Source organism: Cladophialophora bantiana (assembly GCF_000835475.1).
Source record: "Cladophialophora bantiana CBS 173.52 unplaced genomic scaffold supercont1.3, whole genome shotgun sequence".
NCBI classification, from domain to species: domain Eukaryota; kingdom Fungi; phylum Ascomycota; class Eurotiomycetes; order Chaetothyriales; family Herpotrichiellaceae; genus Cladophialophora; species Cladophialophora bantiana.
Window position 1 is genome coordinate 712,258 of NW_015971577.1, and position 27,653 is coordinate 739,910.

Here is a 27,653-nt window from a genome sequence, read left to right on the forward strand (position 1 = left end):
ATTTGAAATTTGAAGGCCCATTTGCAATCTCTTTCCTTCCCTATTCCTCAACGACTGCCATTGTTCTACAATGGTGCCTCCCCCGAGGCTAACCCAAATTTTGGTCGACTCGACAAGCTGTCCAATTCTAGTCCAGGTAGAAAGATAAATTTGCCCCTGACTCCTCTATCTCAGTAAACCCGTTTCCAAAGTACTGGTAGCGGTTCTTGGACCAGTACTTGATGTCGTAGTCTTCCCAGCGCGGTTCGGCGGTTGTGAAGCGGTAGTGCATCGCTGAGCCAGGGTACATTGCCGTGACTGGTCCGTCTACCGTACCGCCCTTGATCTCGATGTCAGCTTCTTAACGGAACTCAAGGGAGCAAATCAGGAGGAAGGAGGGGTGAGTGACTGCCAGACCACTCCGACGACAAAGACTCACCTTGTACCAGCTTCTACAGCCCGATGTCCAGACCGTCTTGCCCATGAATGACTGGGAGTATGCAAAAAATTCGTCTACAGCTTCCTGCTTAACGTCGACAGCCTTGATCTGTTCGGCCAGGATCTTTTTCGTCACCTTGACGACGTAGTCGGCAGTGCATTCCATCATTGGAATCAAGCTGCCGTGTCCTGTTGATGGAAAAGGTCAGATGACTGTTGATAGTCTCAACCAAACGAGTTCGTCTCTTACCAATAGGACATGCGGGTCCCATGAAAATAAAATAGTTTGGAAATCCCGATGCAGCAAGACCAAAATAACCCCTGGGGTTCTCCGCCCACTCCTTGCGCAGGTCTCGACCATGGCGTCCGATCAGTGGGAATCTAGGAGGGAATGACGTATCGAACCCGGTGGCGGTTACCAGGGCGTCAAGCTTGTGCTCGACTCCATCGACTGTTATCAGTCCTTCCGGCACGACCCTTTCGATCTCTTGCAGCACAACCTCGACGTTATCCTCCGCCAGTGCTTCGAGGTAGCCCTCGCCAGGCGAGAGGCGCCGGCAGCCAGCTAGGGAAACCAAAAACCGTCAACGTGAAACTTGATAAAAAAAAAGGGGGGGGCAGGGCCTCTAGATCAACTTACGCTGCCAAGTTGGGGTCAACTTTTCAAACAATTCTGGCTTCTTGGCCAATCTTTCCTTGTGTAGAGCGATGGATGCGTCGTACAGGCCCTGCTGCTGAGGGGAATCCTTGAGCAGTGCGTAGAAAAACTTGTTCATCTCTGAATCAATCTGGCGGCGGTAGTCTCGGAAGTATGTGCGATCTGTCCGGAATCTTTCCTTGTCCTCCTCGGTATCTGTAAACAGTTTCCCAAAAAGAATCAGCTGTCTGCCCTTTACCAATTCTCCAATACCAAAGACACAAGGTTAACGTGGAGTAGACAGGATTCGCACATTCGAAATTTCGGCCGTTGTCCACCTTGGACTTGTGGCCGACATAGGTGGGAGATATCCAAGTGGGTGACCGAATGATGCAGACTAACTTCTTGACGACTTTTTGAAGTTGTGGAACGATTTGCAGGCCAGTCGAGCCATTTCCAATCACGCAGACAGTTTTCCCTGTCATGTCGTAGCTATCGTCCCATCGAGCGCTGTGGACGAGATGGCCTTTGAAATCGAAGAGCCCTTCGATGCTGGGCCAGGTCCACTGATTAAGGATGCCGCAGGCATTGACAAAGATATCGCAGACATCATCGATGATGGTTCCATGCTGGTCAATCTTGACGTGCCATTTGGCTTCGTCCTCGACCCATTTAGCATCGACGACTTTGGAATTTAGTTGGAAGAATTTCTGCAGGGCATAATTATCCACGGTATCCTTGATGTAGCCGTGGATCTCTTTTGCTCCCACGTAGTAGTGAGACCAATTTGGGTTCGGGCTGAAGGTGAAGTTGTAGCAATGGGCTGGGTTGTCACACGCCGCTCCAGGATACCTGTTCTCGTACCACGTACCGCCGAGGTCGGGCTGTTCCTGTATGTAAGAAATTTGTCTTTCCACAGGTTCCGAGGACCGGATCAATAAGGCTTAAGTCACTCACATTCTTCTCATAACAGATAAGCTCGACAAGGCCATCCTTGGTTAACCCGTATTGGTGCTCGAGTTTGTACGCCATGATGATACCACTCATGCCTCCTCCAGCGGTTACAATCCTCAACTTCCGCTGGGGGACGAACAGAAGATGGGAGCCGCATTGAACAGAATGCCCGATTGGGAGGGTGGGAGCAATCTCACCCATTGGTCTCGAATGGGAGTCGGATACCTGAGGATAGTATTCAGTGCACTTGAACCAAGAGGATGACTTTAAATTAGACAGACGGCTCTGAACTAAATTGAGCTGGGGAAATATCTTAAGTTGCTTGCGGTTTGTTAAAAGGTCGGTCGAAAAGGACTCATTTAGCTTTCCAAGGTCGCCGCCATATACATCTCTTGATAGTCTCGAAGCCAACAGAGCATGCGAGAAATCTGCTCTAATGAAAGACCATATCAAATGATGTTCTAGGTGGGTGCCAGGCAGTCTAGATTAGAAAAGACGGAGAGTTAATACTACTCAAAAGTGGGCAAAGAAGATACGCGCATCAGCGGATGGAGTCTTGACCCTTCGTGGAGTGATAGATACGGGTATCATGGTTTAACAAACTGCGGGACCAGCGCTCTGCTCCGATTTCTAGGTATCTACCGGGTAGATACTCAGGCATCAAGATTTCCGCCTCTTTGATTCCTTCATGGATTCTGTTTGATATCATGAGAACAACATCAATTCGCCCAGATTTCAACGTCTCGCAGCAAATGTGGCATTTAAAAGCCGGTTCGTATCTTATTTTTGAATAGTGGGGGAGAGAATTCCGTTTTAATCCAATCACTAACTCGTCGTGATAAGTTATTACGAGGATCCTTTGGGTCAGCTAGGGGCCTCGGTGTCTTGACCCACAGTACGAGGTAGGCCTGTCCATGACAAAGTGGGGGATTAATTTGATGTCGCCAAGTCGCTCAATAACGAGGTGATACGGTCTATGAACCTAATTGATTTGGATATTGGTGCTCGGCACTGATAAGCATGGAGAGGGCAAATGTGCTCTTGCCACCTTCTGGCCCGGCGAATAGCAACGACCATGCCACGCCTAGAGACTATATCTAAAGAGTTTGAATCCCTAAAGGCAAGGTAGTCGCTTACCGGTTTCGAAATCTTGAGATCAAATTCCTTTCCAGAAATTAAAAGAGAGTACGCCGACCCAAAATGAGCGACAACAAAGCTTTCCCGGTGCCGACTCTGGAAGAGTCTAAAGAACATCACATATCAGACTCACCGCATCATCATGCGGCTCCACATGATTATCTCTCTGTCGTCGAGAACGGTCTGATCACGGACGTTACAATTCCAAACAATAGGTTCCAGCGATGGGCCCTGCGGCTCGAAACTCTGGCTAGAATGGAGGCAAGGGGCATTGAACGCGTCCCCGAGACGCTCAAGGCCGAGAAGGTAACCATGGGAGATTATGTCCAGATGTGCCTTGTCTGGTTCTCCGCCAACCTCACAGCCAACAATGCCATGATTGGGATGCTTGGTCCCATCGTCTTTGGCCTGGGATTGACAGACGCCATGGTGCTTGCCACATTCGGCGCACTCTTGGGAGGTGCTGCAAGCGGATACATTGCAACATTCGGTCCTGTGAGTGGGAATCGGACTCTGGTATGTGTTCCTTCTGTTTTTCGTTCTGGAAAAGATGTTCAAAATGAAAATAACTGGTGATAGGTCATCTGTCGGTATACTATGGGATGGTGGCCATCCCGCCTCTGCGTTGCCCTCAACATTGTCATTATGCTGGGCTACGGTTTGATCGACGTTCTCATTGCTGGGCAGATCTTGTCGGCTGTGAATGGTGGAGGTATGACTGTCATTGTCGGTGTCATCATATCGTCCGTCATCTCTCTCTTCATTGTTCTGTTTGGTATACGCCTCTTCCACCAATACGAGCGCTGGGCATGGGTACCTCAAGCCGCCGTCTTCCTCATTCTGGTTGGTGTTGCGGGCCCTTACTTTGACCCAAGTTCGGTCTCGACTGGAGGCGGGAGTGTCCGCTCAGCTGACCAGATGAGCTTCTTCTTTTTGTGCGTTGCGGGTCCCCTCGCATGGTCCCCCGCCTCTGCAGACTTCTATGTCTACTTCCCAACATCATCGAAACGCTGGAAAGTCCTTATCGCAACTACCATCGGCCTAGGGGGCTCATGCGTCATCTCCAACCTGATCGGCATCGGCCTCGCTTCAGGGATCCCGCTCAGGCAAGCTTGGGCAGACGCAGTCGAGATCAGTTCAGGTGCCCTCTTTGTCGAGGCCTTCAGACCTCTTGGGAACTTCGGACACTTCTGCTCCGTTATCCTGGCATTAGGTCTCATCTCTAATAACGTTCCCGGAACCTATTCGGCAGCGCTGTCTTTTCAGCTCTTGGGCCGCTGGTTCAACTATCTCCCGCGCGTCTTCTGGACCACCATAGCCGTCGTCATCTACACCGTCTGCGCCTGCGCGGGCCGCAAGCATCTCTTCACCATCGTCGAAGGTTTCGTCGTCATCATGGGATATTGGACTGCGGTGTGGGTGGCCCTGACCATGGAGGAGGAATTTATATTCCGACGTGGGACCAGAAAGTACGATTGGACTGACTGGAACGACAAGAACAAGCTCCCCATCGGAATCGCTGCCTTGATCGCTTTCTGTGTTGGCTGGGTTGGGGCCGTCTTGGGGATGTGGCAGACATATTTCACCGGTCCGCTGGCAAGATTGGTCGGTGACGGTATCGACCTGGGCATCCCTGTAGCAGCCTCTTGGGGTGCGCTCGTGTACCCGCCCTTGAGATATCTAGAATTGAAGTACATTGGCAGATGAGCGTCTCGAGGTGTATGATTTGAGTGCCTCGTGCTTCTACCTAGATACATGCTGAGACAGGGGGAAGAGGTGCTGAAGAACGTGTCCGATTAGGCAGAGCAGGCATGATTAGCGATCATCAATATGGTGGACTCCTAAGCCCTCAGACGTGATATTTACGGTTCTTCTGTTTTTGAAGTGATCACTTTCTGGCTGAAATATTGACGGATCCTTCCAATATGGCTCGCCATACTGGATGAAGTAGCCTCCAAATCTTCAAGTCATCACCCTTCGGAGTTTTGCTAAAAGATCATAGACACGTCTCTCCTGTCCTGGGATTCTCCCAAGCAAGAGTGGGTTGCAATGCTCTGTTTCACTTTGTCCAAGCACTAACGTTTCTTATATAGACGATTTGCTTCCAGCCTCTATTGCCCCCTTTTCTAGTCCCTGAATTGCGCTGCCGACTCCTGACGGACCTGACCTAGTTTCTCCTTTTCAATGGCTTTTGTTTTGCTGCCGGCCAGCGAGCTGCCAAGGCAGGAGTGATTTGTCACGGGGCTGTAGAACTCGTTGACTAGTTGGTTGGTCGGCAGAGTCATTGCAAGCTGCTGTTGTCTGACTGACTCGCAATTCACACATTGATCTCCGTGCACAAGGTCTTGTGGTCACTAATGGCAGCGGCTCTGCTCGAAGCCGTCTGTTTAACCAAAATCTCTGAGACCTGAGATGGACCTCCTTTCCCTCTGTTGTATTTTCGATTTGGACGTAAAGCTTTTATTTCTATTCAAAAACTTACAAACGTGGCAGCCTCGTCAAGCCACCCTCTATCTAGCCATTACCAAGACAGCCTCCATCTAATATTACCTCCTCTAAAAAACTTCGTTCTCGATGAACTCTTTCCAATCCTTAGCATATTCCGTACTTCTGATCCCTTCGGAGTAACGAGACAGTAGGTCCTTCGCGTTGTCCCACGCTTTAAGCACTCGCTGCGTCCGCTGCGGATCTCTCTCTATCAAACGGTATTTGAACGGCTGCGGTCGGCAGACGATACCTTGGGTCACGGCGTCCGTGTTTACAGGGATTTTCTGTCCACTCTCGTCGATGTCGTGCTCGAATGTGAATGTCCACAGCATATATGCAATGCCCAAAAACAATGAGCGCTCGGCGATATTTAGTCCGGGACATACACGTCGGCCTGCTCCAAAAGTGAAATGATCTCGTTTATAAGGATCGTTGAGTGTGGCGCTTTCTTGGGCTCGGAGGAAGTCGTCCTTATACCGGTCGGGATCGAACTTTCGGGGTTCAGGATAGCGTGTGGGGTCATTGTTCAAGGCCCAGACGTTGATCATCATGCCCGTCTTAGCCGGGAACGTGTATTCGCCGTATGTGTCTGCGTTGGTAGTAGCATGAGGTACGATACCGAGAATACTCGATGGCAAAAAGCGCAATGATTCTTTAACCACGCCCCGGATATACTGTAAAGCAGGCTAGCACTGTCAAAATTTGTCTGTTGAAAGGAAACGAAATATCTTACCTCATCTGCCATAGTGGGGAGACGGTCAGAGCCAATTACCATATCGACTTCTTCCTGGGCTACTTCCTACGTTAGCTGTCGAATCAAGGCACCAGGCAAAAAGATTCCACTTGCCTTTCTTCTGGATCTCCGGAAAATTAATCATCGCCACAGCGAAGGAAAGAAAGATCGACGCCGTCGTATCAGAGCCGGCCTCCAGCAGCGTCCCACTAACATAGCTGGCCCAGTCGTCGGTAAAACCGATCTTTTCCTGCTGTTTGAACATGTCCTCGCAGAAGTTCTTAGTTTGAATTCCCTTGGCCATTCTCTGCTTGACCTTGAGCATATAGCTCTTGTAGAGAGCAATTTCCTCCTTGTGGAGCTCCTTCCCGCGTTTCTTCGAAGGGTTGAAAATGTCGGGGATATTCCGTAAGATTGGGAAGTAATCGAGCATGGAAGCTGAAATTTGGGACGCCAATGCAAATTGTTCAAAGCCCTATAAAATCAGAAAACAATGAGTTGCAAGTTCTCTGAATCAGAGTCTCCATTATTCTGCCCACCTCGTAGATTTGCTTCACGTCAGGATCGTTGAACGCTAGACTCCTCCACCCGAATGTTATACTTGTAACGAGTGAAGTGCTATACCGACGAACATGATCGTGGTAGTTATTCGGCCGCCTGGCCATATCTGCCAACATCTGCCGAAGTTCCAGCTCCTGGTATGGAATGTATTCGACAGCAGTTTTGATGTTGAGAAGGTTGTGGATCATTTTCCGAGCCTGACGCCAGCCTTCGTCGTACTGCATCAAGACCAGCCGGTATCCGCCGGAAATTAGCGTCTGACCCACGTACATTTCAGGTCTCGACGAGTAATTGTTAGAGCGTTGGTCGATGAGATCTTTGACCACCCGTGGTGAATTTAGCACGACCATCCGCTGGTTCCCGAGCATGACGGAGTAGATCTCTCCGTACTTATCGGCCCATTCCTTGAATTTGAGGTGGACGTTCTCTTTGGGAAGTTGATGCAGATTTCCCACTATCGGCAGTGTTCTTGGGCCTGGTGGCATGCCTTTGGGCCTCTTACCCATCTGGAGACATTGGTATACAAGCCCTGCGAGGACTGTTAATACCAAACAAAGATAGTATGCTTGAACTGCCATGGTGGCTTGTAGTGGCCTCAAACCCATGTACCGAATCAAGAATAAAATCCAGAACGACGACACCGACACTGACGAAAACTGGTTTATAACTCACCATCATTGTTTGCTACGCGTCAGTACTGGGTACCTCGAACTTGCCTTACGGAAGTGACCCGTTGTATCGCAGTCCCTATCAAGAGTGCAGGTGGGCTTCTCCACCAATTATGGCAGACATCATCACATGCGCGTGATAGAGTGCGAAGCCGTAGGCCAATTGCAATCTCGCCGAGAGAAATTCCCCCACTCTTCGGCTGATAGGGGTCAATGGTGATAAGCAACTGTTACACTTCCGAGAACGCCTGCAGCTCTTCCCCCACCCTAGCAGCAACCGCGCAGTAACCGTAAATTGTTGGTTCGACGACACAACCGAAATACAACAACAATAATAGTATCGATAGGGTTCATGTCGCGAGAACTGTATTAGCATCCGAGGCTTACACATATTCTGTGCCGTGAATACAAGTTCGAGCCAGCTTTGTCTATATTCATTTCTAATTGAAATTTCACCACCCGTCGAGCAAAAATACGAATGTAAATGGCTCGATTCATTCCCGACCCAACGAAATTTCCCAGGCTGAAGGATCAAGTTATGGTGATCACAGGTGAGACTTGGCATTTTCTCTCTCGTTTTCGTTATGTCCGACTGCCCTAACTCATAACGAACCCGTTGGGACTAGCTAATGTCCAGATCTCAGGTGGAAGTAGCGGCATAGGGGCAGCGACAGTCGCGTTCTTTGCCAAACACGGGGCGAAGGTCATCTCGGGCGACATAACACCTGCCTCTACCGACGTCGAGAATGTTCAACATGTTAGCACCGACGTGACATCTTACTCATCTCTTTCAAATCTCTTCCGCCTCGCCTTCAAGACGTACGGCCGTGTTGATATTGCCATCAGTAATGCCGGCTTGATTGAGCCAGGCAACATTTTTGACCCGTCGATCGATCTGCAATCCGTCGACGAGGAGCCAGCGCTCAATATCGTCGACGTCAATGTCAAGGCGGTGATTTATTTTGCCCGTATTGCATCGGTCTACCTCCGCCAAGGGGCGAAGCCGGGCGATGACAAATGCCTCCTCTTAATGAGCAGCGTCGCTGGGTTCACCTTCACCCCAGGGCTGTACGTGTACGGCGCGACCAAACACGCTGTAATAGGCCTAATGCGAGCGCTGGCTCCGTATGCACTCACTACGCTTGGCATTCGAGTGAACAGTATCTGTCCTTGGACGACGGAGACGGGAATGGTTTCGCAATTCCTTGACAAGTGGAGGGCTGGCGGCTTTGCGGTGAATTCCCCGGAAGATATTGCACAAATTTATGGTGCACTGGCTGTAGATGCGGAAAACAATGGCAAGGCTGTATACGTCGAAGGCGGGAGAGGTTGGGAGATAGAAGAAGGATTGAATCGTCTAGGTCCTCAGTGGTTAGGTCCTGGACCATGGGATAGTCTCATGAGAGGCCAGAGATTCTTCAGTGAAACAGAATCTTGGTGAAAAGAAACGAAAGACCAAATTTAATATGTGTGCTTGGTTTAGAAAGGAAAATTAAATGGAATCTTGCTTTCGGTTGCGTTACCCCCTGTGTAACACATTGAGAACTATACATCCCAGCAAGTAGGCGGATCATTTTCAATTTTAAGGAGGGGCAAGAGAGTTCGCCAGCTAGTCTGGAGTGGGGGAGAGTTTGCTACTTGTATTGGGATAAACTCCTATAATTTGAAATGGGTTGAGTTCTGCCCTTTCTCCCTTCCACAAACGGCCATATTACTTCATTGAAGGACAAGTCAAGGCTCCAGAGCAACATGTCTCTCCATCCGTCACAATGGTCGTATTTGATTATACCCTATGGCCAACGTCTCTAGCTGACCACGAAGCAGTGTTGCCTGGGTGTCCGGCGCTGGCAGTGGAATTGGTCGTGCGATAGCATTACAACTCTTCGCCGATGGATTTCGGAAGATGTGCATTGTGGATGTGAATGAATCAAATCTAAAGGCCACAGCCGAGAACATTAAGTCCAAATATCCTGATGCTGAAGTCATTAGTGTACCAGTCAACATCACCGAGGATTCGGAGGTTCGAGTCTCCATCGATGCGACCGTGCAGCAATTTGGCCGCTTGGACTGTTGTGTGAATGCTGCAGGGATCGCCGGCCCGTTTAGCAAGACCGACTCCCAAACCACCACAAGCCTTGACACAGTGCTAGGAGTGGACTTGCGTGGCCTGTGGCTCTGTGAGCGGGCGCAGCTATGTCAGCTCATGAAGCAAGATCTCAGACCACTGAAGTAGGTTTAGGAAAAGTCCCAACTACAAGACAGAGATTTTGTCTAACGATTCACCTCCACTTTTGCAGCACTCAGCCAGCCCATCACACCAGAGGCGTGATCATTAATATTTCCTCTATGCTCGGTACTGTTGGCATGCCTCTGTCAAGTCCTTATAATATGGCGAAACATGGTCGGCTTCCCTAAAGAGAAATACACAACAGCCAGCACTGACAGCTTATTAAATAGGAGTAATCGGATTGACACGAACAGACGCGATCGACTACGCAGAAGCAGGGATTAGAGTCATTGCCGTTTGCCCTGGCTTTTGCCGTAGCAATCTTGTTGACGCTGCAACTTGGGATGCTGTGAGCCATGCTACATCCCGATACATCTACCCCGTCCTTTCTTCAATAATTATTCTCCAACCACGTTTATTCGACAAAGAATATCCAGCTAATTCTCAAGCGTTAGCTCGGTCCGGTCATCCAACAGACTCCAATGAAGCGATTAGGTACGGTCGAGGAGATTGCGTACTCGGTGTCCTTTCTCGCCAGCGATCGGTCTAGCTACACTACTGGGATCGCTTATTGTATCGATGGAGGATTTACCTCGGGCTAGAAACATGGTCGGATCTAGAGCAATCAATTAACTCTCCGTCTAGGACTATGTAGTTTAGGGAGGTACAGATGACAATTTTTTACGCCACACAACAACGATCAGATAATGTATATCATTGGAACCCTACGAAAGGTGTAACTCGCATCATGTTTTGGTGACATGGTCTTACCTGCCTAAACTTTTAAGTTCCGAGCCTGAGGCCGAAGTGATAACTATACTGTTGAAAGCTATGACCTCAGCTCTAGATGGATATTACATTGATCGACATAGTTATGTTGTCAGAGAATGGCCCACACCCCCTGGCGTTTAACCAAAAAGAGTAACAATTCTAGCACTCCATGGCAGAATACCGGGCCACTTAGTTATATTGTAACGGAACACTTAGGGTTCGGCGTGCAAGTGCAACAACGCACAGAGACCTGTCCAGCAGATCGGGAATCGAGAACGCTTTTCTGGTTGACACTGACAGGGCAACACTACCACCAACACCACCCCCAGAGAGGCAGCAGCTAAGGCAACGAGCGCCTAGCACGACGACGACATTGAGAAGTAGGAACGGGCCGATGAAACACTCAGGAATAGGTAGACGGCATCAAAAGCATGGAATACTGATACTCTCTCTAATCAATTGTAAAGAATGGCACTCTGTCAGCACTGTAAACTGTTCCGCACTCCCCTTGCCAGCCCATTTTGGTTTGACATGTGACTAGACAGCTTCTCCCCCCCTGCTACCACTCTACCAGCCCTGCACGGCACAGCACAGCACAGCCACTTTGCCTTGTTACAATATACTTGTTCCAGAGCGCCGTTCTAGGCCTCCGTAACATATATCGACGCCGATCGACGTTTAAATATTCTTCTCCAGATCGAGTTTCTCCTAAATTCCAGGGCAACAGACGTAATCCCCAACCTGCGCCCTTCTATGATCTAGTCTACATCTGTGAGATTAACCATTTCACACCATCAACAAGTTTATAGAAAAACTATTTGACGCCTCTGGCACACCGGGAAAGACCCAAAACACATGAGGCAAGCCGGGAAGGTGGTCGCGGCGTGTCGGCAACCCGGCCTTTTTCAATGCAGTCTCCATGACGGGGATGTCGACCCTGTTTCCGTCGCAAGACTTGTAAATAGAGCGATACTTCGACGGAATTGAACCCCAATGAGAGGTAAATGGAACGGCAGCTGCGGCGCCACGGACAAAATCGCGTGTTTTTTTGGTTGGCCACAGTATGGCTCGCTGCTTCAAGCGCTAACCCACCTCCTGCAGATATTCCAATGGTGTAAAGTTTGTTGGCATTTCCGCAGAACAGTTCCACATTGCTGTGGGCTTATTTGGCAACATAGTTAGGAGGAAGAAGATTGAACTTATATCACATTGACTCCTCAGAAACAAAGAGTATGAGAGGGGAGGGAATTCAAGGAACTCACCCAATGCAGTACCTTCAACGTGTCTTGTAACTATGCAGGGATCCGATATTCGGGCCCGAGACGATACTCAACGCTGATAATAACGGATGATGCTAGCTCTGCGATGAGTCGACACATCAGATCCTCTGCGTCAATGTTACCGGTCAACTAAGCTGCCACCATGCGCGTAGAGTCCCATCGGCAAGTGACCTGTCGTGACGGCGTCAGTTGGAGTGTAGATTCGATAGCTGACGCCTTCGACATTGCCGTCCTGCGAAACCACGGAAGGAGATGGCTTGGGTTACCGCGGTCTCAGAGGCTTGACGAGGCCGGCATATTGAACACGGATCGATCTCATCTGGCGAGCCCGAAAGTGGTGTGCGACATCCTAAAGTTTTCTCAACCTGTTACTCTCGACAAACATGGTCAGCGGCAGCCGTATCGAGGACATAACGAAACAGGGAAATTAGAAAGGAAAGGGATAGTGACTCATTTTAAGCCACGATTGAGAATATGCCATTTCTTAACTGGATCTGAAAATTGGTTAGCTGGATCCTGAACTTCCGCCACGCCCTTACTAACTTGATGGGCTCAAGGTCCCTGGCACCAAGTGATATAAATTTTTTTATACTAAATAATAGACCGCACAATGAAATATAATTCCTACTCGGATCGTAAGCAAGTAATTTCGAAAGTGGGGGAATCACTCAATCCTGCAGGAACGTGGTTTTGGGAACAAAACCTTGCGTAGCCGGGCCAATGGAGGCCACTTTCAACATGTCAAATGAGATATGTGGCATTTGATAAGGGACTTAATGTTGGAACTCAAATAGTGCCGCAGCTTTTGGAAGCCCACCAGCAGATAGATAACAGTAAAAAATCTCGCTCACTATCGTGCCGCTATTAAACGCCCTCGTCGGATACTCAACTCTTCTTCTCTAATAACAAAGACGACATTATTGCGAGATCGAAAAATGACAAGGGACGCGGGATGATCAGACGGACACGGCACCATTCCAACTGAGGCAAATTATACTGAGAACAGAAACGCGGACGACGTGAGTATTCTTGATCAATTAATATTTAACTGAGCTAAAATGCCCTCGAAGGAGTCGGCACGACTTTGGTTGTATATCTGACCTAGTTTCCAAGTCAAATTCAGCTATTCTAAATAAATCCCAAGGAAGACCTAGGCCATTATATGCCCGCAATGTATATGTCGTATCGGCAGGGTTGATGTGTGGACAGATTGCGTTGGTGAAAAAGAAGCTCAATGTGTACCCCTTTCGTCTTTCAACTTTGTTCAACGATGTTGCTCATTAGGAAAAGAGCGTATTTGTTACTAAAATTGGTAATGTCGCCAAAGATGGCCTCGACTTCCTTGCCAGCCAAGGCCTTTTTCAAGTGTTCCTGGCTCTCAAATGTCATGATGGCGCCGACACTGTACGATTGGGTTCCGTCGGGCGACTCGGTGAACTTGACGACCTTCCAGTCTTTCGTGCCATAGGGCGCCCACTTCTCCATCACCACCGGCATGTGCTTATTGAGATAGTATTCCAGATCAAACTCCAGATCTGGAGTTGGATACAGAACGGTGACGTTGGAGGGTGGCATGGCTGTTTGCCTCTTTTACCATCGAGAGGGTTGATTTGGCAGAAGGAGGAACAGAGAATGCAATGAGCCGTAACTGTTGAAAGATAAAATCTTATTGCTGGTCGCTGCTTACCATCTTGTTCAGTGAGCAAGAGAAGGGATCGGGAGAAAATCGAAGTCTATAGATTAAGATTTATATAGTCGATCTACGCCGAGACTATGGTTAAGGAACCATAAAAGGACGGAGTCGGACGAGACTTTAGGGGCCTGGCCGGTTGGGTGCGCAGCTCGGCATCCCAACCCGAGTTTCTATGCCGTGTTGCAGGGTCTCATATCTCCTACATACTACTAGTGTAATGGGAGAAGTTTGAAGTGGTGGATAGCGTTATGATTGGCTGGGGCGCCGACCCTAGACTAGGGTTCTTCTTATATAGTCCTCGGGGACTATCCTTCATAGAATTGACAATCAATCAAGTTACCAACAGAGAGGACTTCCTTGGGTTGAGTGTGCGTGTTGGGAAGAGGCTATGCCCACCGCCGTACGAGTTGATGCCTATGGCTAGTAGCCTCGCCCTAGTTCACTAGTAGACTAGATAAAATATTAGCCTCAAGTGGCTTAGAATCCCCTCCTAATGGCATATCCAAATTATCAAGGTCTAGGCAAGTATAGGAGTCTTATCATCGTACTTGGCAGTTTCCAAGGCACTGTCATCGCCCGATCCGAGCAGTTTCTCACCGGCCATAGGTCGATCAGTGACTCCTAAAATTGCGTTCTCCCAGAAATAGTTTCCCCCGCGGGGAGAGCAGAGGACAGTTCCAAAATTACTTTTTGCTGTGCTCAATAGCCAGGCCGGATCGACACTTCCGAGGCTCAAGATGATGAGCTGACGGCCGCCATACGAATCACCCCGCCAGGTAAGATTGCCGCCGCACACGTTGCAGAATCCGCGGTAGCAGCCAGGAGAACTGTTGTATTCACGATAGGTCGGCCTATCGGAGGGAGTCCACGTAAATGCAAAGTCGGGGAGCGGTAGAATATGTGTCATCAGAGCACCAGTCCACTTGCGGCACTGCGTACACTGGCAGCTTGAAGTCTACCTTGCAAAACGTAGTACAGGTCAATAATGGCCCTTTAAATCGGAGGGAAGAAGCAAGAAACACCAGGGCCGAAGAGTAGGCATTGCCACTCACATTCGGTGGCCATTCATCGAGAGTCACGTGATATCTGATTGCTCCACAAAGACATCCACCCGAGATATGGGCCGGATGATTGGGTGAACTTTCCATAACTCGAAGACTTCCTTCACTGGCCTGAAGCCTGTTGGATTCGTTTCTTTAAATCTCTGTCGGACTGCTAAAAGTTTTGAAATGTGTAGAACTACTAGCAAAGGAGTTTGGATGGGAACAATGACCATCGAACCAGCGAATTTTGTCCTGACAGATCTTCGATAGCATTCTTCTTGGCTCCCATTAGAAGATGTTCGGCCCATCGGGCTCTTCGGTCATATTGAAGATGAAGTGGGGGAAAGTGGTCGAGCATCAGCGGAGTCTCAGCTTTTTTGTTTTCTCCCTACCCTTCCACTCACCTAGGTATCATATAGGTTTCCTCTGAATTATCGGCTTATCTATCTGGACTTTGACCTCGAACCGGTGTGTACGTAATTGGTGACGCCTGGTTGTGCTCTGGTAGCTCTGAGTCGCCAGACTATATCTTTGAATCAAAACAACGATCGCCTATCTTGGACTTCATCCAAAAGTATACAAGAGTGGGGGACTGACAAGCTGTATCTGCAAGTCTTTGTATAGAGAATCTCTTAAACTTGTAGAGAAGAATCACTCCTACACCTTCGATCAAATTTCGATACATTTATTTCTTCCCGTTCATTCCCGAAATTGAATTCGCGCCTCGTCTCAATAGAATAAGAGACAATGCCTGCAGTATTTACTGGAAACGGATATCGAGAGGTCGTCAGCCCTAACGCCAGAGCTGGCGACTTCTCCGAACTACCCATGATAGACTTGAAGTATGCATCAAGTCCAAACCTTCAAGATCGGCTCAAAGTCGCCGAACAATTGTGCGACGCCTGCACAAGGATCGGGTTTTTCTATATCAAGAACACGACAATGCCTGATGAGATCAGAAAAGGAGCATTTGCTGCCGTCTGTATCCCCACTTTTTTGTTATTATGCGGTTCCCTACCTCTCTACCTGACTTGGAAATGGGACTAAATTCTAAATGAACAATAACTTACTGGTCCGCAAATATTAGGCCAAGAAGTACTTTGAGTTACCATTCGAGACTAAGATGGAAAATCACATTAACAAGAACCCGGCCTTTTTCGGTTACACGGGCATGTATGATGAGAACCCAGACGCAACAAAGAAAGGTAGGGAATAAGCTAATCTAGCCCCATTGAGCTGTTGATTATGTTGGCTTTGCATTTGTCACCACCATTTCACGTCTCATGGGCTGACAAATGGAATATAGGAGATCTACACGAATGCTTCGATATCAACTACCAAGCTTCAGCAGACTACCTAGACCACCCTCGGGAGAAGGTCCAAGAGATGTTAGCATCAGGCGAGATTTGGCCCTCCGTCTGGCCGGGCGGGATCGCAGAAGATGACTTCAGAAAACCACTCGAGGCGTACCAACGAGAGATCCTGAGAATCGGACGTACTCTGGTCCGCTTATTCGCGCTCGCATTGAACATGCCCGAAGACTTCTTTGATGACAAGTTTACCGTCCCGGGGCTCATGCTTCGGGTACTGCTTTATCCGCCACAGGATCACAAGCCGAAGGAGGATCACGTTGGGATTGGCGCACATACTGATTATGACGGTGAGTTTTTGCCATACATCAACTTTCGCTGTCAGCCTTCCCTCACTTTTCTCCCTTTATCCTCTATCTTGTGTTAAGATTTTAACTAATTAAACTGAACTTTCCGGGTTATAAAAGTCCTGACCATCCTTGCTCAAGATGAGCACAATGCATTACAAGTCCTCAACCGCAACGGGGAATGGATCCAAGCGCCTCCAATCCCAGGTACCTTTGTGGTGAACAGTAAGTAGTATTGTCATCATGCTGAGGTGCAATGTTAATCCCTCGATTTCCTTGTCGTATAGTTTGCGATCTCATGGCTCGCTGGACTAACGACGTCTTTGTGTCAACCGTACATCGCGTCATCAACGAGAACAAGACAGACCGCTACTCAATCCCGTGTTTCTTTGGTGTCAACTACAAAACTATAGTGGAGGTATGTGCCCCAATCCTCTCTTGTCATTCCTCTCCTTTACATTGTCCCCTACTGTTCCTGCCACTTCTGGAAGTGAACGGTTCCCCAGTTCATCTCCCTTATTTTCAGATTTTCACACTCACATTCATGTCGTACTAGGCCCTCCCAACATGCTGCAGTGAGAAAAATCCTCAAAAGTGGCCGGCTGTGCAGGCTGGAGAGGTAAGCTAACCCGCCAGTTGAACCAACAATTTTTCATCTAAGTCTCTAAATGTTTGGTATGAATTATATAGTATATTTTGCAAAGACTGCGCGAGAGCTACCCGAATCGGGAGATGGCTTGGTCGCAGAACGGCGCGATCAAGGTTGCGCCCGACGTAGAGGAGCCGGAAATTCTTGTGGCTTGAATTATTACGTTTAAACTGGAGGAGATGGAAGGGGGGTGAAAACAAGGCAAAGTGAAGGAAGGGGTCTAGGCATGTAGTGGCTATTGGCTATGTGACGGGCATTTATATTTCAGAGAGTAGGGTTTCTGTGAGACTGAGAACTGTCAAATTGGTGGAGAGCATTGATCTATTTTCCATGATGTCTGCCCCTCTGTCCCTTTCAGCGAGTTCTTTCCTGTTTATAAAGACATTTTGTCTACGTCTAGTAGGCCCTTCCTGGACGTTTCCTGGCTGCGTCATCCTTAACGATACTGTCTTGATTGAAAGTTCATGATATCACTTGGTCTGTGCGTGTTACTCTGTGCGCTGGTGGCCTGATAATTGATATTTGTCACACAGTGGCGATCTCGCAATCCTGATACTCGTTCTGTCTCAAAGTTTAGTTCCCGCTCGAGTACCCAGTAATCTGGAATGTATTATTTTAAAGTGATTCAAAGCGGTAGCCGTGATAGCAAAAGGCGATACATCAAGTCTATAAGTCAGTTGCAAACAGGAATGGCAAATATTCTCCTACTTCTATTGTAACAAGGCAAAGTGGCTGTGCTGTGCTAGGTTGGTGGAGTGGTAGCAGGGGGGAGAGTTGTCTAGTCATATGTCAACCTACAGTGCTGGCAGAGTGCCATTCTTTACAATTGATTAGAGAGAGTATCAGAATTCCATGCTTTTGATGCCGTCTGCCTATTCCTGAGTGTTTTATCAGTCCTGTCCTATCTCTTCAATGCTACCGCCGTGCTAGGCGCTCGTTGCCCTAGCCGCTGTCTCTCTAGGTGGTGTTGGTGGTGGTGTTGCCCTGTCAGTGTCAACCAGAAAAGCGTTCTCGATTCCCGACCTGCTAGACAGGCCTCTGTGCGTTGTTGCACGTGCACGCCGAACCCTGCAGTGATCTGTTACATTAGAAGCACAGGCAATTCAACTTTAGCAAGTCCGGTGTTGAATGATATTGATAAAGACCGCCAAAGGAATAGTTCACCCTCTAACCCCCAACCTCAATCTTATAGTACACTTGCAATGTGCCTTCAGTCTTAGGCAATTTCAATCAATTGTAACAACCACCTTGCCAATATGCTTCCGATCCCACATATACTTGCGCACGTTAGTGGACGAGTCTTTGAACGATGCAATACAGCGGCACATACCCGAACGGCCTCTTTGAGATCTTGAAGTTTGAACTTCCTCTTGTCTATCAAAGGCTTGATATTGTTCACTTCGATGCATCTGTTCATCTCGACGAACTGGAGCCTGCTGCCGACGACGACACCCCTAACTATACACTGATGATTCAGAGTATCAATGAAAGTCGGCTCTGAGAAATTAGAAGTGTCTCCTAAATATCCGATTACAGATATTTGGCCGTCTCTTCGGATCGCCCTCAAACTCTGTGCCATCGTCATGGGCCCGCCCACTTCAATCACGTGATTCACACCTTCTTTGTCAAATGTCAACGACTTTGCCGTCTCGCCCCAGTTGGGGTCCTGGGTATAGTTAATGATATGATGTGCTCCTAGGCTCTTTAAAACCGCTGCTTTATCGCTGGAGCTTGTCGTCGCGATAACGATTGCTCCCGCTGCTATGGCAAACTGCAATGCAAAGATTGACACGCCTCCGGTTCCTTGAACGAGAACAGTATCACCGGCAACCAGAGGCTTTAAACCGTACAGTCCGTTCCAAGCAGTCATGGCGGCGCATGGTAGCGTGCTTGCCTCGTAGTAGTCGAGATTCGATGGGATGTGCACCAAACCCTCCTCGTGGAATATGCCATATTGGCGTATCGTTCCGTCTTCGCCGCCACCAAGATCTGACTGAACGACTTTGGAATCGAGAGAGCCGGCGTAGAACTTTTGGATCATCACTGCCACTGCTTTGTCCCCCTTTTGAAAACGCCGAACTTCAATCCCTACCGCAAGAACTTCTCCGGCTCCATCGCTTCCAAGCACAACTCCGGGTTTGGCGCCTATAGATAAAGTAAATATTTTAGAGCGTGCTTGGTTTCTCCTGTTGTAGACTCTTCTTTGAGGAACGTACCAAACTTGTAGAGTCCCTATACACGACGTTAAAGGTAGGACGTCTTAAAGTCGACAAATATACGTGCCTTGCAAATTGCGAGGTCTCTATAGTTCAGAGACGCGGCATGGAACTTGACAAGCACGTCAGCCTTGCCCAAGACAGGCAAAGGAATTGAATCTTTCCACTCCAAGCCGTCCCATGTCCCTGGAGCAGCGACGATCCATCCTCCAGTACTGAGTGGTAACGCCATGTTCAGGAAAGCAGACGCGGAACGTGAGGTGCGGACCACAAGTAGCTCAACTGATATCGTGTGAAGTACTATTGCAATACTGTAAACTATAACCCCATGTATTACCTATACATCAAGATAAGGTATATGAACACAGACAGTGAGCAAGAGAGTGGGGGAATCTTGAATAGATACGATCTCACAGGAGGATTCGTCATCGTTCTCTGTCTATGCACCCCAACTAATACAATCTTCCAAGAAGACGATTCAGAGACTTCCCTGAAGGATTCCAATATAATAACATACTGATAAGGCCATAAAGAAACACCGCGTGGATATGGCTGATAACAGGGTAAGTGCTTTCCAAAGTTCACTCGTAGGTGAACATTTCTCGTCTGCCTGATCAACAGGTAATAGCTCCCCCAACCTTGGCATTAATACATGGGTGCGCCAAGTGATCCAGAACGCGAAATCATCCGCTCTAGGCTTGGACAGGGACTACTCACCTGTAGCGAATCAGTGAAGTGCCTCGTTCTGAACACAATCTTGTACCATATAAAACATCGTTCCCCAGTTTGACTCCAAAAAAAAAGAAATATCTCAAGCGACAAGGAAACTGCTACTCCATACCCCTGTAGAAGGGGTTTCTCAATTTGATTATTAATACGTGTCAGATGACAACGATCGGTATCACAAAGATCCAGATCATTAGCTATGGCACAAGGAACGATCTTGCCTGCATTCCAAAAACTCCCTGAGGCCGATACGGTATGGGAGAACTATAATAAACCCGGAGGCAAATTTGGACTGTTGGACAGATCGAAGGAGGTTCCTGGTATCAAGGGGGACTTTGACGCCATCCCTATCATCGACATCGGTGGCATTTTCAGTGATGACCTCCAAGTCAGGAAGGCCGTTGCCGTCAAATTGCTAGATGCGTGCACCCGGATTGGCTTCTTCTACATCAAGAACCACGGTGTGCCGCAGGAAATGGTCGACGGTGTCTTCGACTGGGCTGAGAAGTTCTTTCAAATGCCTCTAGATGACAAGATGGAATTTTTTGTGACTAACTCCCATAATCTCCGTGGATATACTCCACCTGAAAGCTCAGGTCGATTGGACAAGGATGGTCGAGGAAGTACGTAATGATTCCATCCCCCCTTCTCTCTTCCAGTTCCTTCGATACAGAGATAAGTTGATCAGAGCTAATGGCTTTTGGTATTGTTAGATCGGAACGAACATTGGGAATGGGGCCACGACTCCAAGCTCAACGATGACCCAGACGAAAAGTATCTTTGCCCTCACATGAATGGCGAGAACCGCTGGCCTTCAAAACTGCCTGGATTCGAAGAGCATCTTTCTACGTATTACAGAACCTTGAGAGATCTCGCTCGAAAGCTTACTCGCAATTTGGCTCTTGCAGTCGGTCTCTCAGAGGCCTTCTTTGATCCCTTGATGACCCATCCTGGTTGTACAGCGGCCTTGGTCCGCTATCCCCCACAGCCTTCCCACTCATTCGACTATGGCATTCGCCCTCACACAGATGTTGAATGTATGTCGTTTCCTTAGAGACCAGTTTCATATGTTCAGTTTCTATCTAACTAACTTTCAAAATAGTCCTAACTATTCTCTCCCCCGGCCAAGTGCCAGCCCTGCAGGTTTTGAACAAGAACGGTGACTGGATCGAGGCTCCACCTTATCGCGGCATGTTTATCGTTAACGTCGGCGACCAACTTCAGGCTTACACCAACGACATCCTCGTGTCGACTGGACACCGGGTCCTTAATTGGTCGGGTGTCGAGAGGATCTCGGTACCGTTCTTCTTCTCCATGAATTTCGAAGCGGTCGTCGAACCAATCCCAGAACTGGTCCAGCGTGCATTGAAGAACGGAGATCCTGTTTCCGATCACCCGTCGACTACTGCTGGAGAGGTGAGTGTACTTTATTTCGGTTTCCGACCAGCTTCCCAATGGTTCAACAGGCTTGAAAAGTAAAGGCCTACATCAGGCAGAGGCTAACTCGCTCGTGACGCAGATGTACAAGTCCATGAAAGTCATCTACCATCGCCACACCAATGAAGTGCCAAAGTACAAAAAGTGGGTGAAGAACAATAATGTCGTTGAGGCCACGGCCTAAAATTTGAAGTCAGAATGTTTTGAGGGGTTCTTAGCTAGATCTAGATAGATTAGTCAAAACTCGTATACGCCGAATAAGGCGCCTGCTCCAATGATCTCCAGTACTCTCTATTTTGTGTTGTATTCTCCGATCAACAGACCAAACATGTTGTGAGCTACAGGCAGAGGATGAGCGGAGGATATCATCATTTGTCAATTCCTTGTCTCAAAATCTTCGAAGCCTTTTCTAAAGAGTCGAAAGCAATCCTTTCGTTCCTGTCACACTACCATCTAGTGCGGTAGGGGGGAGGAGGGGCTGGTTTGCCCAATAAATTAAATTACAGAGAGACATGCAAAGATGCCTATTTCACTTAGAGAGTACACGGACTTGATTTAGTCTGAAGCACACCGGTTCTATGTCAGTCTCCTGGGTGCTGTACAGCCTCATAATAGGGGAATAATAGATAGATACGACACGTTTTCAGGCATAATACAGGATAGAACGGAATGTGTAAGATAATTAAGCTCCTAAGGCTGAAAGACCTTACTAAGAAAAAGAGACAAGGAAACGTTTTATAGTACGCTGCTTATCTTTGTTGTCTAGGAGCTAGATCCAGGCCAGGGCCCCATTCATAGGGGGCATATCCTACTTGGCTCAAAGCTGTACTTGTTATAACTTGAGGGTTTTCGCCTCTATCGGATTGAACAGATCACTGGATGGCGGTGTAGTTAGCCGGACCGGGGGGCCACAGCTGCAGAGACGATCATGATAACTATTCGTCTCTCCACTTTTGAGATAATGGTATAGTCATCGTACCTCTTATTCACCGTTTTTTTTAAACTAGCCTCTTGATTATTTGTATCAACCCAAATATCAAGGGTCCCTTGAATTGGAATTCTGTTTATTGGTTCTTCCTATCAATTGTAGAGACCCCTATCTTGTTTGAAAAGCAATCAACTAAGGAGAAGTATATACCGCCCATAAACGAGAAGATCTGTCCTCTTCGATACCGTTGTAGGCAGTGTTTATCTCTTACATTATAGAAGTGGGGAGAAAGACACTCCGCGTAGTTCCTGATATGCTCTACGCTACGTGATGTCTTGCTTGCTTTGTGAGGCTTGTTATCGTAGATGATCATAGTGATGGAGAGAGTACAGGGGTCAAGTCAAAATAAAGATTATATGTATCGTATGGTGCCCGTCACTCAATCCGCAACATTTGGGTGTCATTTCGGAACGGGGCGAATAGTGCACGAATCATCAAACCACAAACCTCAACATGCCTCCCATAAACCATCCCAGGCGGTTTCATTCAAAGCTAATTCCTCAGTCGACTGTGGCAGTGACTGCTTTAATCATCTCGGTTTCGATAGCAGACTCTCTGGTGAGTGCTTTGCATTGCACCAAAAAGCCATCTGACGGGCCAAAGCTCCTCGGTTACGATAGTTCCCTCATGGGGGCATTGAACGTCATGCCCGCCTATACCAGCTACTTTACTTTGAACACGGCTACCAAGTCTCTGAACACAGCCATCTCATACATTGGTGGAGCCGTGGCTTCGTTCCCAGCCGGGTTCTTGGGCGACTTCCTTGGAAGGAAGAAGGCTATTGTCCTTAGCTGCATTTTTACCATTATCGGTGCTATCATCCAGACCGCCGCACAGAACATTGCCATGTTTATCATTGGACGCTTCATCATTGGCGTTGGACTGGGAATTGGAGCAGTCTCTGTCCCGACGTAAGTACCATCTTTGATCACTGAACTCTCTTTCGGAAACCAGTTTTTTGATCGACTGGATGACAGCTATATTGCGGAAACTGCACCAGAAAAGTGGCGAGCCGTAGCATTGGGCTTGTATTTGAGCAATTGGGGTAAGGTGATCCATCGAATATGCGGAGAACGGTGCTTACTTTACATTTTCCAATTTTCAGCGGTAGGAACCATTATCGCTTCCGCAATTGGCTGGCGAGTAGGTAATCTCTGTTTTACAAAACCAATCTTGACAACTGACGTGACCTATTTCTTCCACACAGACTGAACAAATCGATTCTACTTGGGCATGGCGAGGCCCTAGTTTGATTCAAGTCTTCTGGGCCTTGCTTTGTGTCATCCTCCTGCTTTTTGTGCCGGAATCGCCTCGTTGGCTCATTGGCAAGGACAGGCACGAAGAGGCACTCGAAGCACTGGCGATCGTGAATGCACAAGGCGACAAAAACCACCCGGTTGTTATCCTTCACTATCGCGAAATCACCGACACTGTTGCCTGGGAAAAGACTGAGGGGAACCAACTGTCTCTGAAAGATGCATACTTGTACCCGTCGAACCGCAAACGATTAATGCTCGCCACGACCTTTAGCATCATCGTGATGTTCCCAGGCACTTTGATCATCACATATTATTTTGGCGACATGCTCACCTTGGCAGGCATTACTGATGTAACCTCCCAGCTTCAAGTCAATATCATTCTGCAGATTTGGACTTGGCTCAACTCTATCACCGGCGCCTGGTTGCTGGGCCGGATGCGTCGCAAGTTACAAGCTTCGCTGTCCATGGTTGGGCAGATCATCACTTTTTTCATCTTTGCCGGTCTCGTCGCCCTGTATGGCAGCTCGACCAATACGTCTGGAACCTACGGTGCCATTGCTATGATGTTCCTTTACAACGCTGCCTATGGGTTGGGCATCAACGCCTTGATCTCCACATATCCCCCCGAGGTTCTCTCCTATCGCATCCGATCCACCGGCATGGGTCTTTACACATTTTGCAATGTAAGTCACGAACAAGGAACAGAAATCTTGTGAAAGAATGCCTTTTCTAATTAGCTCCGTCTAGCGAGTTGGAGGTGTCTTCGTCACCATGGTCTTCCCCTTCGCAATGGACGCAATGGGATGGAAGTTCTACATTCTCAACGCTGCCGTCGACATTTTGATGCTTGCCTTCATTATTTACTTCTGGGTTGAAACATATGGCCTGACATTGGAGGAGATCGATGTCAAGTTCGATGGGGTCAAGCACTCCGATGTGCCCGATCTCAAAGATCTGTTGAACGGTGATAGAAAAGCCGTGGAAGCACTCATTCAAGATATCAACCCTACCGAGGAGAATATGACCACTACAATAATAGTCGATGAGAAGTAGTGGAAAAGAACACTGTCGTCTGAAAGGTTATGTTAAGACCTTATGGATGTGAAAAGGACTTGGAGAGACATTTCATGAAGCTGGTTTCTGGGTAGAAGGACATGCCGTGGAAGTTCATGTTATGTAGGGAAGGAACTGGTGAATATTTTCGAATCATGTAACTACGGGACTTGCATCTCCAGATTTGAAATATATAATCTTGTCCTCCATGTCTTAATAAATCTATATGTCTCAGCAGATACCTAGTGAAGGCAGAACAATCAATATTATTCTAAATTTCGTGCACACCAAAATCATGCCTTGTACTTCACCCATGCCACATCTATTCCAGTTTATCTATCCTTTCAAAAAACCTTCATAATACGCATCTAACCAGTGGCAAGCGGTCACAGCCTCGCCACAATCAAATCTCCCTATACTCCCAACATACCCATCAGGCCTGACATTCACAACAGCAACTTGATTGCCAGCGACACTGCCCAGCCATTTCTCCGTGCATGTTAGGCCACTCTTCGAGTCTCTCAGATCATCGAGATAGAATGTCCACCGGCTCTTCTGCAGCAGGGATGGCAGGTGTGCAATCTCAACGCGTGACTTCTCCATCTCCGTCACGGTGGCAAAACTGAATAGCTGGGAAGCTGCGGTATAGCGGCTCGGCTGGATGAATTGGTCGGCCTCAACGGGTGGGAGATGGAGAGCCGCGTAGGACTTTGCCGCCGTCAACGTAGAGCGTCCCAGCACCGAATCTGTGGATGAGATATGGGAGCAAACTGCAGAGAGAAAGTGTGCAGACAAGTGAATGTCTGACACGAAGAAATATAATCTGAATTGGCCCAACATGGGAATATCGAGCTGAATATCGACCGGGTTTGCATCGATGTAGCGGGTGACTTGGGCGGGTGGCACCAATTGACCCGCCCGCAATGCCCCTCTGGGATGTTCTTCAGGGACGTTAAGGATGTTTGGGGCATATTTGGCCCCTACACCAGAAATAAAGCCGATATTTGTTGCGAAGTTCTCGGCGAGAGCCTTGGAGTCACCACCAACAAAGGCGGCCGCGTGTTCGAAGTCGAAGTCGATCAGGTCTTGGGCGATCTTCCGTCTCTCGTGTTGGTACGTGGAGATAAGGCTCGGTTTTGAGAGGCCGCGGACTGCGAGATTAAGCTTCCATGAAAGATTGAATGCGTCGTGCATTGACGTGTTCATGCCTTGAGCGGCTTTTGGAGAATGCGTATGCGCAGCCTACAATCAGGTCAATTCATAACTCATTTTACCACTTCATCGCTGATGGGGAAAAGCTCACGTCTCCTGCAATGAACACTCGCTCGCTCTCGTCTGTGAAGGTGCTAGCTACCCGTTGACCGACGTTGTACACACTAAACCATTCTAAGGTTGCAAAGAGTCAGCACGCATGCTCCGGACAATGATATAATCAAAGGGACTTACCAATACTAGTCCAAGTGACGGAAAAAGGGAACATGATCTCTTGCGCTTTCTTCATCATGTGTTCCTGCGTAGCTTGAGCTGGTACACTATCTGTCAACGAGCGATCTAGCTCAATATACAATCTGGTCATGTTCCTCTCCCGAGGAATGCATAGGACGGTTCCTGCGGTTTCGGAGTGAATGACAACCTTGCTCCAAAGGTCCGGGAAATCGGTTTCAATCACACCTATAAGACTATCAGTTTCTCCGAGGAAAATACTTGTCCACGGTTGGAAATACAAACCATCAATAACTCCCCACTTGGAATTCCTACTCTCCCCTACCATTTGCGCGCTAGGAATACCCTTTCGGACATTTGAGTGGGCGCCATCGCAACCGACCAGATACGTAGTCTTGATTGAGTAATTGGACGCTGTCTTCTTATTTTCGCAAATGGCTTCTATGGGGGAATCTGGCTGGTCTTTGGTCTTGTACCGGATAAATGGTGAACTCCTGGTGACTTCAATCCCTCGCTCCTTCATATCTTCAATGAAAATGTCTTCCACCATGCCTTGATGAACAAGAAGGATGAAAGGGTCCTTGACATCCACTTGGTCAGGGTAGTGGACTTCTCTCCTGGTCCTGTGCAAGGCCGTAGTAGATGTAGAACTCTTGGGGAGAAATAGTTAGTGTCCAGATGTGTCGTTGCAATTAAAAGCCCCCATGTGCTCCGGTTGAATCTTTTGGATTGGAAAGAGAGACACACGTACCCAGAAACACATATCGTAAATCTTGACGCCTTTTTGAAGAAGGGGATCTGCCAGCCTAAATTGGCGAAAAGTCTCTATCGTTTTTGGTTGAAGGCCATCTGCTCGTCCCGTCGAAGTTTTATCATCCCTATCATCTATGATTTTTGACCTGATGCCATACCGAGCGAGATTTGATCTGCTCAGTAGATTAGATAGCTGGAAGTGTACTTGTTCTGAGAAGGTGAAAATGTCTCGATCTCTTACCCCAGTGTCAATCCTGCAGGGCCGGCGCCGACAATGACCACGTTTTCAACGATGTTATCGCGGCTACTATCATCGCATCCGCTCATGCCGACCTCGAAGCCTTCATTATCTGCACTAGGAGACATAGTCGGTGATGTTTGTGATCGTGTACGCTTCATCAGCAACTTCCGTCTCCTAAGACTTGTCGGAACAGCAGGTTTAATGGGCCCCTGGAAGAGGAGCCTAGTTAATGGATAGAACGCTCTCCTCAAGACCCTACTGCATAAGTTTACGCAGCGTATCGCGCATAGACCAGTGTTTGAGACTTTAGTGGGGGTGTAAAGGAGGTCTTGGAGGTAAATTAACGGGCTGATGCTTGCAGGAAACGTTCATTCTGCATATGGCAATGGTTTGCAGTCCCCCACTCTTGCCAAAGAAACGATAAAGATCATTGGGAAAGAGATGTTGAGATGTCGAGAGAACCCGATAAGACAGACATGCCCACTTGCGAGCAACTCGATTATTCGCCCAACCTTGTGCGATGGTACGAAGTTCCCACAATTATCGGAACATCGGCGATAAGGGCAAATGATGTGTTTGTTGCTCATGTGAGAGAGTGTTAGAAGATAATAGACTGGAAGGCT

At 48.1% G+C, this 27,653-nt stretch overlaps 12 protein-coding genes across 12 annotated transcripts; 6 read left to right on the forward strand and 6 right to left on the reverse strand.

The window, feature by feature from the left end:
- Nucleotides 1-127: 127 nt before the first annotated feature.
- Nucleotides 128-2,086, reverse strand: Z519_02161 (uncharacterized protein; the record flags this gene model as incomplete). The annotated part of the gene is made up of 6 exons (XM_016759918.1): nt 128-319; nt 419-606; nt 668-982; nt 1,058-1,270; nt 1,368-1,938; nt 2,012-2,086. The coding sequence occupies 6 exons, from the start codon at nt 2,084-2,086 to the stop codon at nt 128-130; spliced, it is 1,554 nt and encodes a 517-aa protein (XP_016623439.1).
- A 1,122-nt stretch (nt 2,087-3,208) lies between these two features.
- On the forward strand, nt 3,209-4,852 carry Z519_02162 (uncharacterized protein; the record flags this gene model as incomplete). The annotated part of the gene is made up of 2 exons (XM_016759919.1): nt 3,209-3,661; nt 3,725-4,852. 2 exons carry the CDS (start codon nt 3,209-3,211, stop codon nt 4,850-4,852), a joined length of 1,581 nt encoding a protein of 526 aa, XP_016623440.1.
- An 848-nt stretch (nt 4,853-5,700) lies between these two features.
- Z519_02163 (uncharacterized protein) lies at nt 5,701-7,504 on the reverse strand (the record flags this gene model as incomplete). Its single annotated transcript, XM_016759920.1, has 4 exons — nt 5,701-6,318; nt 6,366-6,424; nt 6,576-6,840; nt 6,905-7,504. 4 exons carry the CDS (start codon nt 7,502-7,504, stop codon nt 5,701-5,703), a joined length of 1,542 nt encoding a protein of 513 aa, XP_016623441.1.
- Nucleotides 7,505-8,078: 574 nt separating this feature from the next.
- Nucleotides 8,079-9,035, forward strand: Z519_02164 (uncharacterized protein; the record flags this gene model as incomplete). The annotated part of the gene is made up of 2 exons (XM_016759921.1): nt 8,079-8,145; nt 8,239-9,035. 2 exons carry the CDS (start codon nt 8,079-8,081, stop codon nt 9,033-9,035), a joined length of 864 nt encoding a protein of 287 aa, XP_016623442.1.
- Nucleotides 9,036-9,343: 308 nt separating this feature from the next.
- Z519_02165 (uncharacterized protein) lies at nt 9,344-10,423 on the forward strand (the record flags this gene model as incomplete). The annotated part of the gene is made up of 5 exons (XM_016759922.1): nt 9,344-9,369; nt 9,419-9,823; nt 9,892-9,995; nt 10,052-10,170; nt 10,277-10,423. The coding sequence occupies 5 exons, from the start codon at nt 9,344-9,346 to the stop codon at nt 10,421-10,423; spliced, it is 801 nt and encodes a 266-aa protein (XP_016623443.1).
- A 2,703-nt stretch (nt 10,424-13,126) lies between these two features.
- Nucleotides 13,127-13,447, reverse strand: Z519_02166 (uncharacterized protein; the record flags this gene model as incomplete). The annotated part of the gene is made up of 1 exon (XM_016759923.1): nt 13,127-13,447. The coding sequence occupies one exon, from the start codon at nt 13,445-13,447 to the stop codon at nt 13,127-13,129; it is 321 nt and encodes a 106-aa protein (XP_016623444.1).
- Nucleotides 13,448-14,082: 635 nt separating this feature from the next.
- On the reverse strand, nt 14,083-14,713 carry Z519_02167 (uncharacterized protein; the record flags this gene model as incomplete). Its single annotated transcript, XM_016759924.1, has 2 exons — nt 14,083-14,496; nt 14,618-14,713. 2 exons carry the CDS (start codon nt 14,711-14,713, stop codon nt 14,083-14,085), a joined length of 510 nt encoding a protein of 169 aa, XP_016623445.1.
- A 642-nt stretch (nt 14,714-15,355) lies between these two features.
- On the forward strand, nt 15,356-17,069 carry Z519_02168 (uncharacterized protein; the record flags this gene model as incomplete). Its single annotated transcript, XM_016759925.1, has 7 exons — nt 15,356-15,586; nt 15,696-15,813; nt 15,915-16,268; nt 16,386-16,490; nt 16,553-16,683; nt 16,822-16,884; nt 16,956-17,069. 7 exons carry the CDS (start codon nt 15,356-15,358, stop codon nt 17,067-17,069), a joined length of 1,116 nt encoding a protein of 371 aa, XP_016623446.1.
- A 1,071-nt stretch (nt 17,070-18,140) lies between these two features.
- On the reverse strand, nt 18,141-19,362 carry Z519_02169 (uncharacterized protein; the record flags this gene model as incomplete). Its single annotated transcript, XM_016759926.1, has 3 exons — nt 18,141-18,191; nt 18,245-19,059; nt 19,194-19,362. The coding sequence occupies 3 exons, from the start codon at nt 19,360-19,362 to the stop codon at nt 18,141-18,143; spliced, it is 1,035 nt and encodes a 344-aa protein (XP_016623447.1).
- Nucleotides 19,363-20,055: 693 nt separating this feature from the next.
- Z519_02170 (uncharacterized protein) lies at nt 20,056-21,477 on the forward strand (the record flags this gene model as incomplete). Its single annotated transcript, XM_016759927.1, has 4 exons — nt 20,056-20,479; nt 20,570-20,893; nt 20,959-21,272; nt 21,376-21,477. 4 exons carry the CDS (start codon nt 20,056-20,058, stop codon nt 21,475-21,477), a joined length of 1,164 nt encoding a protein of 387 aa, XP_016623448.1.
- A 1,257-nt stretch (nt 21,478-22,734) lies between these two features.
- Z519_02171 (uncharacterized protein) lies at nt 22,735-24,593 on the forward strand (the record flags this gene model as incomplete). Its single annotated transcript, XM_016759928.1, has 6 exons — nt 22,735-22,839; nt 22,885-23,192; nt 23,259-23,326; nt 23,387-23,424; nt 23,489-24,223; nt 24,288-24,593. 6 exons carry the CDS (start codon nt 22,735-22,737, stop codon nt 24,591-24,593), a joined length of 1,560 nt encoding a protein of 519 aa, XP_016623449.1.
- A 336-nt stretch (nt 24,594-24,929) lies between these two features.
- Nucleotides 24,930-27,155, reverse strand: Z519_02172 (uncharacterized protein; the record flags this gene model as incomplete). The annotated part of the gene is made up of 6 exons (XM_016759929.1): nt 24,930-25,835; nt 25,897-25,979; nt 26,040-26,264; nt 26,322-26,688; nt 26,788-26,962; nt 27,031-27,155. The coding sequence occupies 6 exons, from the start codon at nt 27,153-27,155 to the stop codon at nt 24,930-24,932; spliced, it is 1,881 nt and encodes a 626-aa protein (XP_016623450.1).
- Between the last annotated feature and the right edge of the window lie 498 nt (nt 27,156-27,653).